The sequence below is a fragment of the Rhinatrema bivittatum genome, chromosome 1 (assembly GCF_901001135.1).
Source record: "Rhinatrema bivittatum chromosome 1, aRhiBiv1.1, whole genome shotgun sequence".
NCBI classification, from domain to species: Eukaryota; Metazoa; Chordata; class Amphibia; order Gymnophiona; family Rhinatrematidae; genus Rhinatrema; species Rhinatrema bivittatum.
Genome location: NC_042615.1, coordinates 675,331,643 through 675,343,883, shown reverse-complemented (window position 1 = coordinate 675,343,883; position 12,241 = coordinate 675,331,643). Strand labels below are relative to the sequence as shown.

The 12,241-nt window shown below is 43.9% G+C and overlaps 1 protein-coding gene across 4 annotated transcripts in view; it reads left to right on the top strand.

Annotated features, from left to right (window-relative positions):
* XRCC4 (X-ray repair cross complementing 4) overlaps nucleotides 1-11,741 on the top strand; it is a 607,418-nt gene extending 595,677 nt beyond the window's left edge. For all 4 annotated transcript variants that reach the window (XM_029573821.1, XM_029573829.1, XM_029573847.1 and 1 more), the window contains one exon: nucleotides 10,361-11,741. In XM_029573821.1, coding sequence (XP_029429681.1) covers nucleotides 10,361-10,472 — 112 coding nt within the window. In that variant the 3' untranslated portion in view covers nucleotides 10,473-11,741. The remainder of the gene's footprint in view (nucleotides 1-10,360) is intronic.
* Nucleotides 11,742-12,241: the final 500 nt, after the last annotated feature.

The window sequence follows — 12,241 nt, the reverse complement described above, 5'->3', positions numbered from 1 at the left end:
GACTCGTGCGCGCATGGGCTGAATTAAAAAAGCTATGTGTGCCAACGCACATAGGGCTTCCCTAGTTCCCTCCCAGTGCGCTTCAATTAAGGATTGGGAGGGAACTGGGGAATATAAATTAGCATATATGCAATTTGTATTCTGGAAAGAAATACGACAAGTGAGGTAGTCAAATCTGCAGATGACACAAAATTGTTCAGAGTAGTTAAATCACAAGCAGATTGTGATAAATTGCAGGAAGACCTTGTGAGACTGGAAAATTGGGCATCCAAATGGCAGATGAATTTTAATGTGGATAAGTGCAAGGTGATGCATATAGGGAAAAATAACCCATGCTATAATTACACAATGTTGGGTTCCATGTTAGGTGCTACAACCCAAGAAAGAGATCTAGGCGTCATAGTGGATAACACATTGAAATTGTCGGTTCAGAGTGCTGCGGCAGTCAAAAAAGCAAAAAGAATGTTGGGAATTATTAGAAAGGGAATGGTGAATAAAACGGAAAATGTCATAATGCCTCTGTATCGCTCCATTGTGAGACCGCACCTTGTGTACAATTCTGGTCGTCGCATCTCAAAAAAGATATAATTGCAATGGAGAAGGTAGGGAGAAGGGCTACCAAAATAAGGGGAATGGAACAGCTCTCCTATGAGGAAAGACTAAAGAGGTTAGGACTTTTCAGCTTGGAGAAGAGATGGTTGAGGGGGGATATGATAGAGATGTTTAAAATCATGAGAGGTCTAGGACGAGTAGATGTGAATCGGTTATTTACTCTTTCGGATAGTAGAAAGACTAGGGGGCACTCCATGAAGTTAGCATGGGGCACATTTAAAACTAATCGGAGAAAGTTCTTTTTTACTCTACACACAATTAAACTCTGGAATTTGTTGCCAAAGGATGTGGTTAGTGCAATTAGTATAGCTGTGTTTAAAAAAGGATTGGATAAGTTCTTGGAGGAGAAGTCCATTACCTGCTATTAAGTTCACTTAGGGGCGGATTTTCAGAGCCCTGCTCGCGTAAATCCGCCCAAAACCGGGCGGATTTACGCGAGCAGGGCCCTGCGCGCCGGGAAGCCTATTTTACATAGGCCTCCCGGCGCGCGCAGAGCCCCGGGACTCGCGTAAGTCCCGGGGTTCTCCGAGGGGGGCGTGTCGGGGGCGGGCCCGGTCGTCGCGGCGTTTCGGGGGCGTGTCGGCAGCGTTTTGGGGGCGGGTACGGGGGCGTGGCTACGGCCCGGGGCGGTCCGGGGGCGTGGCCGCGCCCTCCGTACCCGCCCCCAGGTCGCGGCCCAGCGCGCAGGAGGCCCGCTCGCGCGCGCGGGGATTTACGCCTCCCTCCGGGAGGCGTAAATCCCCCGACAAAGGTAAGGGGGGGGGGTTTAGACAGGGCCGGGCGGGTGGGTTAGGTAGGGGAAGGGAGGGGAAGGTGAGGGGAGGGAACGGGGGTAGGCAGCGCGGCTCGGCGCGCGCCGGCTATACGAAATCGATAGCCTTGCGCACGCCGATCCAGGATTTTAGCGGATACGCTCCGCGCGTATCTACTAAAATCCAGCGTACTTTTGTTTGCGCCTGGAGCGCAAACAAAAGTAGGCTATTCGCGCTCGTTTTAAAATCCGCCCCTTAGAGAATAGCCACTGCCATTAGCAATGGTAACATGGAATAGACTTAGTTTTTGGGTACTTGCCATGGTCTTATGGTCTGGATTGGCCACTGTTGGAAACAGGATGCTGGGCTTGATGGACCCTTGGTCTGACCCAGTATGGCATGTTCTTATGACTGGGTGGGAGCTTCCCTATACCCCTTACTAACCTTCCTACCCTTTCCCCTCTCCTCTCCTCTCCTCCCCGACCCCTAAACCCTTCCTAGTTATTATACTTTTTTTGTTATTTACCTTGCTGATCCTTTGGAGCTGCAGTAGATTCTGCGCGCCAGCTGGCACGCCCTTCCCTGGGACAGTGGCTAATGGCACTGTCCCAGCCCACCCCCACCCTGCCCCTCCCCACCCAGACTATGCCCCCTCAGCCCACCCCTTTCAGACAGGCCAGCACTTTGGCACATTTCATGGGACACATGCGTGGTCAGGCCCATTATAAAATGTGTGTGGTGCGCACAAGGCCCAGTCACGCATGTAACCCCTGAAATTTATGTGCATGGCCTTTTAAAATCAGGTCCCAAAAAGCACGAAGGCAGGCGATCTAAAAACGTCGTTAGGAAAACAACAAGGAATAGATGCCACGGTCTTTTTCAATTCTTTATTGAAGTGGAGACGTAGTGCTGTAAGATTTTAGATACTTCTCCACTTCAATAAAGAATTGAAAAAGACCGTGGCATCTATTCCTTGTTGTTTTCCTAACGGCTTTTTAAAATCAGGGCAATAGGTTTTTCAACTTACTCGCATAATTTTGCGCCTGCTAATTATCTTATGTAAATTATATTAAATGTGTTTATTGTGTACTATTGACCAGGTGGGAGGTCTGGATGAACTTGGGGGTTCAGACTTAAGAACCAGGAGTGTCTTGATGACCTGGTTAAGGACTGGGCAAACCGGTGGAGTATTTGGTAAAACTAGTAATTTCAATTGTGTGCGCATGTTTTAAAATATACCAACTTAGGTGAATTTTTAAAGGAGCTACGCATGTAAATTGAACGTACTATCATAGCAATTTTCAAAATCCATTTACCTATGTTGTGTATTAATGCGAGTAAATCCTATGGATAATTCAATGGCATGTATTGTAGCAATTTTCAAAAGCCGCTTAACACAGGAAAAGTACATTTGCACATGTAAAACCCAGTTTTAAACGTGTAAATGCTTTTGAAAATCAGCATGTAAATCAAGTTTTATGTTAGTTAATCGTATTTTATTTTCATGTGTATAGTTTCAAAATAGGTATGAAAAGTATGCACATTCAATGTATTGAAATACTCAATTTCAGTGTATTGCATGTGTTCATGCATAAGCATACATATGTGCGTATGTTACCAGGTAGAGATGTAGAAGTGAATTTTAAGAACCGTACCCATGTGCGCAGCGATTTTATAACATATGCACATATATACGCGTATACATGCACTTGTTATAAAATTGGCTATTGTGCGTACGACTTTTATAGAAACATAGAAATGACGGCAGAAGAAGACCAAACGGCCCATCCAGTCTGCCCAGCAAGCTACGCACTTTATCCATTTTTCCCCTTTTTTTCTCTCCCACCTGTTACTATTGGCTTCCAGTACCCTCCAGCCCTAATTACCCTCCACTCCACCACCAATTTAGAGAGCAGCGCCGTATCTGCATCCAAGTGAACGTCCAGCTCAATTAGGGGTAGCAACCGCTGTAATAAGCAGGCCACACCAGGAAGGTGGAGGGTCTTCATCAGATGACATACGAGGAGAGATTGAACAATCTAAATATGTACTCCCTGGAGGAAAGGAGGAGCAGGGGTGATATGATTCAGACTTTCAGATACTTGAAAAACTTTAATGATCCAAAGACAACGACAAACCTTTTCCGTCAGAAAAAAATCAGCAGAACCAGAGGTCACGAGTTGAGGCTCCAGGGAGGAAGACTAAGAACCAATGTCAGGAAGTATTTCTTCACGGAAAGGGTGGTGGATGCCTGGAATGCCCTTCCGGAGGAAGTGGTGAAGTCTAAAACTGTGAACGACTTCAAAGGGGCGTGGGATAAACACTGTGGATCCGTCAAGTCTAGAGGGCGTGAATAAAACTAGTAATTTCATGAGCATGCGCATGCAAAAGCTGCCTCGCTTGTATAAGAGGGGGTTTTAGTAGATACGCATGGCAATGCAATTACCTGCTTTTCCAGTTCATTCCCAGTTCACCCCAGTAAAGGCCATGACTTCCAAATCCCCTAGCTAGCTTGCCTCCCTTTTACCCTATTAGCCCTGTCCATTAAAACCTCACTCACTAGTCTAGTTTTTGTTATTTTATTACTTAAACGCCATCCATAGCAGGAGCAACGTTACATGGTAGGGAACCCCGGTGCATGCTCGGCCCATCCATGCCCTGCCCAGACCCCGCCCACGCCCTGTCCCTCTTTTGAACTTTTTGGTTTGTGCGTGTACCAGGAGAAAAATCTGCGCACACAGCTGTTTGAAGTTATCCTCCAAAACGGTAACTTTAAAATGGGTTTGTGGGTGCCTATATGCATTGTTTATATGGGCAAGCGGAGAGTTGCACTGCAGTTTTATATCCTGCGTGCAGATGCACACACGTTATAAAATAGGCCAGACGTGTGTGCGTGCACCTTATTTATATGCGTACACGCCATCAGGGAAATGTCAGCTTTGAGGCGAAGAAGTGAGGGAATTTTGTAACAGGCGCATGTCCAGGACATGACCAGTTTCACCAGATCATCCATCAGTTTGCCCAATCTATAGCTAGGTCATCAAGACCCGCCTCCCCTTAGTTCTTTAGATTACATTCCCCTCAATCAGTTCATATGTGGCCAGAAATCATTTTATACTGACATCTCAGCTATAGCAGAAGTAAAGTTGCACTGAAATGGATCTTTACCAGCACCCGTGTGTGTACACACATACGCGCTTATCTTGGCCCCCTCTCCGGAGTGCCCATGCCTCGCCTACTTTCCGCCACCTTTTTCCTGAGACGAGATATTCTCTCATGTGGGCATTTATAAAATCAGGTGGACACGCGCATATGCTAGATGAGCGCCCATCTCCCAGTTTTGGCACGCCTCTGACTTTTAAAATCCACCTTTAAGAATATATGAACACAGAGGTCAATATAGAAAGGGTTTGTCCAGCTGTTTGGGACTTAGCCCGACAAACCTTGTGTTTTGAATTTTCTACCCTTGCAGGTAAGTCATCACTCTCCTAAAACCTACTCGGATGAAAAAAAAGAGGTGAAGTGGAGGTGTTCCTGGAGCAGGCTTTAAATTTATCCAAGTTGCACCAATATGCAGCATTAACCAACTAAGTTTATCCAGAAAAGTCTGGTCATGGACAACTTTAAACTTAACCAAAAAAAATGAGAACCACCAAATGATTATAGTCACAAATTCATTTGTAGTGTTACATTTGTTAAACTCAAAAAATAGATGAAAAAGCCAGTTCATACCAACAGTTCGTTCCTCTGGCAGCCTTCTTGTGCAATCATGATTGGCTTAAGAAATGCCCACTAACCAACTACTCTAACCTACAGAAAGGCTTTTAACATTGTTATTGATCTCATATATATGCTATTACCCCTTTCCTTTATTTATATGAATCTGACTATATTTAACGTATAGGGGTCGGCGCGCGCTGAGCCACGCTGCCTTCCCCCGTTCCCTAATCCCCTAACCTGACATTCCCACCCCTTCCCCTATCCTTTCCTCCCCCTGCATTACTCTAACCTCCCCCAAAAGTTTTATTTTACCTTTTGTGCTTGCTGGCAGCCTGCCAGCACATGATCCTTCGACACAACAGCAATGGCCGCTGTGTCGGAGGCCTCTGGCCCCGCCCCCGGACTGCCCCTTTTTGCAAGCCCCGGGACTTACACGCGTCACCGGGCCTTTTTAAAATAGGCCCGGCACGCGTAACCCTTTTAAAATCCGGCCCATATTGTTAATACAAGTGCAGTTCACATGATAATGCTGTGCTCATTCAAATATACAATTTTCTAACAAAAAACAAAGGATCTTAGTTTCACCAGTTCTCTGGCTTCATCAGTAGAATTTTACTCAGTATATGTGAATTTTACACAATATGTGGCAAAAATACATTTACCTTGCTATATCATGTGCCTTGTTCAACATTCTTACTGTGTCTGTGAGCAAAATAGAAATAATTTTGAATTCAATCATTTTTTATTAATGCTTTGTACCCAGTTCTTCAACGTGTAGATAACTATGTACTATGTAGATACTTCCTTAAGTTTCCTCCCCCTCCATTATATTAATACTGTACCCATGTAGCTATTCTCTCCATCTTACCTCCCTAATTACTTTACAAGTTAAACCCCCCAAATTATTAACCCCCCTTTCCTCATACATTAATATTACTGTACCCTTGTATATATTACTGTACACTTGTATATATTGTATATACCTTATTCCGCTAATTCTGTACAAGTTATACCCCCCAAATTCTTAACTCCCTGTTTAATGTACTTTCGCTGTTTAGTTCCATGTAAACCGATATGATGTTTCGACGAATACCGGTCTATAAAAGCGTATGTATGAATAAATAAATAAATAAGTGTGTAATGTTACCTTTCAGTGCACTAATTTCAGTATCTGCTGCAACCCCAGAAGTAATGCTGTACTAGCTACAATTGGTTTCTAACACCCCTAATAAATCTAAGTCCCACCCATTGCACACTTGATGTCCAATCCCAACAGTGTGTGCAGAGCTATATATAATAGCAATTTGCCTACTTCCCAAATATACCACAAAACGCAATACTAATTTAAAGACACACTTTCCACTCAATTTCTTGATTTAAACCAAGCAGCTGTAATATTTGCCATTAAAAAATAAAGTGCTGTGTAGGATCTGTGGATCCTTGCTGCTGTGGTGAGATTGGCTCAATCTACGGGGAAGGCCCCAGAGACTCCCACTGACAGCTGGTGGAGCTTCACAGGGAAAAAACAGACTAGGAGTTTCACCTATACCAACCCCTTTCCCCTTGGGTTGAACCCTTGGGTTCCGGGGGCCAGCAGGTCTTGGGCGAGAGTCTCTGTGGCTATAGCATAGGCATCGATCCAGGGCCAGACTACGGTCAAAGGCAGGTGACAGGCAACAAAGGTCAATGTCCATGGAAGGGTCAAAGGCAGGCAGCAAGTAAGAATGATCAAGATCCAGGCAAGGATCAAATCCAGGAGTTAATTTGAGGCGAGGAGACGAGACAAGTGACACTGAGGAGAAGAGGCAAGGCTGGACTGGAGAGATGAGGCAAGACGGGGAGCACAGGAATCAGGAAGAAAGTAGCAACACACACTACAAAGCCAGTTTAGGAGGCCGGTTGCTGAGACACCAAAGCACAGTTTGTGGAGTAATATGACATCATCAAGGAGTGTTGCGGATGCTTTTCTGCTATAGGCCCTTTAAAGGGAAGAGTTGTGTGTGTACCTATGGACATCTGGGAAAGGAGCAGGCTGGTGAGAGGCCATGCTTGGTGCTGCTGGGAGGTTGGTGGCATCCTCGAAGAGTTACATGCTGGCAGGTTTCCCAACCCCCACCAGCAATAAGAGTTGCACCGCAGCATGGCTTGCTGGTGAGGTTCCTATCCCTCACCATGAAAAACTGACTCTGCAGTGCCATGGAGTGATGTGCTGGTGGGGTTCCCATCCACTGCCAGCAAGAACAGGTCCTGTATGGTGGTGGGCCTGAAGTTGACTTCCAGCACCAGCCAGCAGAAAGAAGACAACAATGATGCTGGTAAGAAGGGTGAGTCACATGGTAGCAAGGGAAGGGGTATTGGTAAGGGATGGAAGGGGGTGAGTGTGGGAGTGATTGAGAGAGGGGAGAGAAGAGAAGGGAGGGGGAGAGAAGGGAAGTGAGTGAATGAGGAGGGAGAGGGGATGTGTGACTGAGAGGGAAGGGAGTGAGGGTGGAGAGAGAATGTCTGAGAAGGAAGTGAGTTAATGGGGGAGGGAGTATGACGGGGAAGAGGGGGAGTGGAAAGGAGGGTACCTGTCTGAGAGGGAAAGGGAGGTACTGAGGGGAGGGAGTCTGATTGAGAGTGAAGAGAGTGAGTGGGAAGAAGGGAGCCTGACTCAGAGAGAAGAGGTTAAGAATGAGGGAAGGGGATTGAGTGGGTGAGTGAATGATAGAGGGGGAGGGATAGGCATGAATGGGAGGGAGGGAGAATTGAGTGACACAAAGAGAAGGGAGTGAAGGCTTAATGATGAAGGGAAGAGGGGGAGTGGAAGTAGGAGTGAGGGGAGGGAGCGGGAGTGACTGACTGAGAGGGGAGGGACGGGTGAATGACGAGAAGGTGAGTGGAGGGGAGGGTGATTGATTAAAAGGTGAGGAAGTGGAAGAGGGTAGTGAGAAGAGAGGGTAGAAGGGCTTGTGTGTGGAAGTGTGTATGTATATATGACAGAGAGAGGAGAAAATGTGTGTTCTCCCCACCTCTTGTCCACTAATCTACTACAATCTCAAGGTGACTGGAAATCAAAAGTTCATAGGTATGGAGAGAGGGAAAATGTTATCCTTATTAGTTTTAATTATTGGATGTTTGCTGTTTTGAAATATTGAATTGATTTTGAAGAAATGTTTAACCTTTTAATCCTTATTCTTCTTAACTATTACTGTATGTTCTATTCTTCATCTGTTTTGAAATATTTTTATTAATATATCATGATTGATATACTGGAACGTTCCGTGGCCGGGCGGGGGGCATTCCAGGGAAGAGTGCAGTTTGCCGGATAAGTTAACCAGCTAACTCCAATATTCGGAGTTAGCCAGCCAGTCTATCCAACTAACTCTGGTCATGCCATAGGGCTGTCCTAAAGTGAGCTGGATATACGTTAAGATATCCAAGTATATTCAGTGACGCTGCTGCGCCACTGAGTATCCCGGTTAACCTAGCTGAATAAGTGTATCTGGCTAACATACTGAGCCACTCAACGGCTGAATATCAACCCCAATATAGTCAGGCCTCTAACCCTCCTTGGCAGGTCTGCCACTTTCTGCAGCTAGCTTCCAGCAAAATATGAGCACCAGCAGAACTTGGAGTATCTTCCGCACTTTATATTTTGAGATTTTCTGATGCAGCCCTTCTCCTTATACACTATGCACCTGATAAATGGCCATGCAGCTTCCACCTCTGTCCTTTAAACCTCACACACAGTATTCTGCAAATCATATCCTCAATTTGAGCCAGGCTGCAGCTTTCAAATCCTGTTGTGGGTTAATACTTTATCTTTTATTTGTTGAAATTACGTCAGCAAAGTATCCTGATTCATCAGTTTTACTTTGATTAGATCTTTTTGTGGTGTTTACTGCTTATTAAAGGCCCATGGAAATGGAAGAGAAATGAGCTACCCAATGGTGATTTTATTTATTTATTTAAAAAAAATAAATGAACAAATAAATAAATGGAAAGGGAAGAGAAATTAAATGTTGCCAACCAGTGGTACTTTTATATCAAGTCATGCCAGGGTACAAACCTGGTGTTGTGATTAATTGCTCATGGGCTGCCCCTGTGAGCTGCCATTCTCACCTCTACGGCCAGCACGCTCCGGCCGGCTGTCGCTGACCTCTGCGCGGCAGGATGCCACTGACCCTTCTTGTAGCAGGAGGCTGCTGAACACCAGGCAGCAGAAGGCCGCCAGCTCCTACCTCACCCTGTGCCCCTTAGATGTGCATGCGCCTGATGTCAGGCCTTTTAAAAGAGACCACAGCGGGAAAAGTCTCCATGGCCCCCGCTGATGACTTCACCGTCTTCGCCCTATTTAAAAGTAGTTCCCCCCCCCCCAATGCACCCTGCCTCAACAACAGGTCCACCTACGTTTAGTAGTGTGCGTTGCTTATCCAGCTTTCGTCCACCCAGCCTGGTCTTGCCTTCGTCTGCCCAGCCCGCTCTTATCTCGCCTGCCCTGCCTGCTCCAGCCCTATCCGTCCCTCTTCCTCTCCCTCGGATGGATACCTGGATTGGACCCTTGCCTGGACTCTCGTTTCGCCTTCTTGCTGCCTGCCACTGACCCTTGCCTGGACTCCTATTTCGCCCGACCGCTGCCTGCCTCTGACCATAGCCTGCCCTTGGACCACATCACTAGCCATCCTTAAGAGACCCTTTCCTAAGTCCTGCTGCCCCCGGCACCCAAAGGCCCAACCTGAGGGGAATGAGGGCTGAGATAGGTGAAGCTCTAGATCGATCTCTACTTGTCTGGGTCTGCCTGCTGGCGGTGAGAACTGGCAGAGCTCCTCCCTGCAGGTATAGCCAGTCTCATCCCAGCCCAAGGTTCCACAGACACCACACCTGGAACCTTTTCAACTTGCTTGACAGTACAGATGTGATGCATATAATATTACCTTATGATTGATACAAATACAAAAAACAGTACATAAACAATGTGTTCTAGTTGCTTAGAATTTTGCACAGATGCATAACAATTTCACTGCACCATGATGAGTTTACCATTTTCAATAAATACTAAATGTTGACGAATTGCATGGGGAGCAATTATTAAGTAATTTAGCTGTGAGTATTTCAACTGTGTACTTGATTTCTGTTTCGCTACATAAAACATCGGTATTACTTTCAAGGAAACCATAAATCCTGGAAAAAAGTGATTAAGATTGTAAGGTTGAAGTTGTATATTTTGTCAAGCTACACAACATTCTTTTTCAACAAACACAACTGTCAGATATTTGCTTTCTTTTTTTTTCTAGATTGAATCCAGCCTCACCACCAACAACCAGCAAGAACCTTTCACCTGGAATAATGTCTTTGGAAACCTTGAAAAACACTGCAGATCAAGAGGACCTCTTTGATGATATGTAGCTCTATTGTTGCTCAAGAAGCTAAATATTCACAGTACCATTTAAATATAGTTATAGTGAATTTGAAGTTTTATGCTTTCAAATTGTTTTTCGGGGATGATATTAGAAGTCTTTAACACATTGAGGCACTAAATTACCCACGGGACAACTGTGCAGCAGTGCAGTTTGAACCCATTAGTGGACATACGATTTTAAGGTAATCATTCACAGCTGTGCAAAAGAGATGTAGCAGTATGAGACCTCTGCAGTGACGTCTGCTGTGAGAATATGGAAAAGAAATGGCAAAAAGGAGAATGCCCACGAACTGTTTTTTAAAGAGCAGCTGACATTTCCTACATGTATTTCACTGCAAAGAAAATTGCCAAAGGACATACATTGGCCTAGCAATTTCCACCAAAAGTTTCACTTTATTCTAGCATAGTCGGTGGTAAAATATGAAAAAATTGTGTATATTGTCATTTTTGGCAATGCCCTTTTCATTACCACTGAAATAGAAAGAACATCCCAAAATACATTTGTGATGCTGTCCAATAATTGTATCCATGGCTTACACAATCTTCGATAATACACATGATGCAGAATATATGGAAAAGCAGGATATTGAGATTAAATAAAATCTGTATAGAAGAAAAAGTCAATGTATTTGATGGAAACGCCAACCATTTGCTCTTCTCCAAACATTCATAAATGGGTTATTGGTATTGTATTACTAATGTATCCTTTGTGCTTCTCTTAATAATCATGATAGATCTCCAAACATTTGCATTCATACAGCAGATCTCTCCAATCAAACTGTTATTTATATCTAGGGATGAATTTAAAATCCTGCTGCCTGTATATATTGTTCCTACATAGAGGGGGGAGGTAAGCAACAGAAAGTTTAAACAATAATAATATTATGTAGCTTAATCATCCTTCATGACTTTTTAATAAAAAAGAAAATTAACTCACTTAGATTTCCAATAAATTGCTTGAATACTAAGAGAGAATTCATGGTTTTAAACATCACTTCACTGCAGTTGTCACTATGTTCATGCAAAATGGAAAATACACACATATCTATGTTTATAAAATAATATGTAAGTATATACATGCTACTTAAGTGCACATATATTATTTTTATATATAGAAATTCTTTGCATTAAATACAATTATCAAAAATATTCCACTGTCTTATAATTTCAAGAATACTGAATTTGGAAAATTGTATGGACATGCATGCCTAATTCATCATGGTGGACAATAAAAATAAACCTCTACATGGCACGCACTTGATGTATGCCTTTGTTGTTGTTTTAAATGGAAGCAGTAAATGTCAAAGGGTATATTAGTAAAGACATTACTGGATGGTATTTTCACCTCTTAAAGCTGTAGTTCAAACAGATCCTAGACTGATAAGTGACATGAACAACACTGAGTGGTCATACCCTGTTTCCTTGCAGTTTTAGAACAAATAGACTATATGTCAGCATTGTCTGTGCTAAACCTTGCTTCAAAAAGTAAATTAACAGCTCCAGAAGACCATTATGCAGTTAATGCATTATAGAACAGAGTAATGATTCAGTATTTAAAAATATCCCGTGCTTTTCAGAATTGGGATACTTGAAGTTAATTGTTCTTTGCAAGGCAGAGAATGCAAGCTCTCTTAAAAGTAGTTATAAAAGAAAGCAACTATGCCGATAGTATCAAGAAAGGTCCTTTTTGTCAGCCATGAAAAAAAATAAGTATACCCATCAAACTACATCTTGGAACAGATTTAAAATGTTTAGT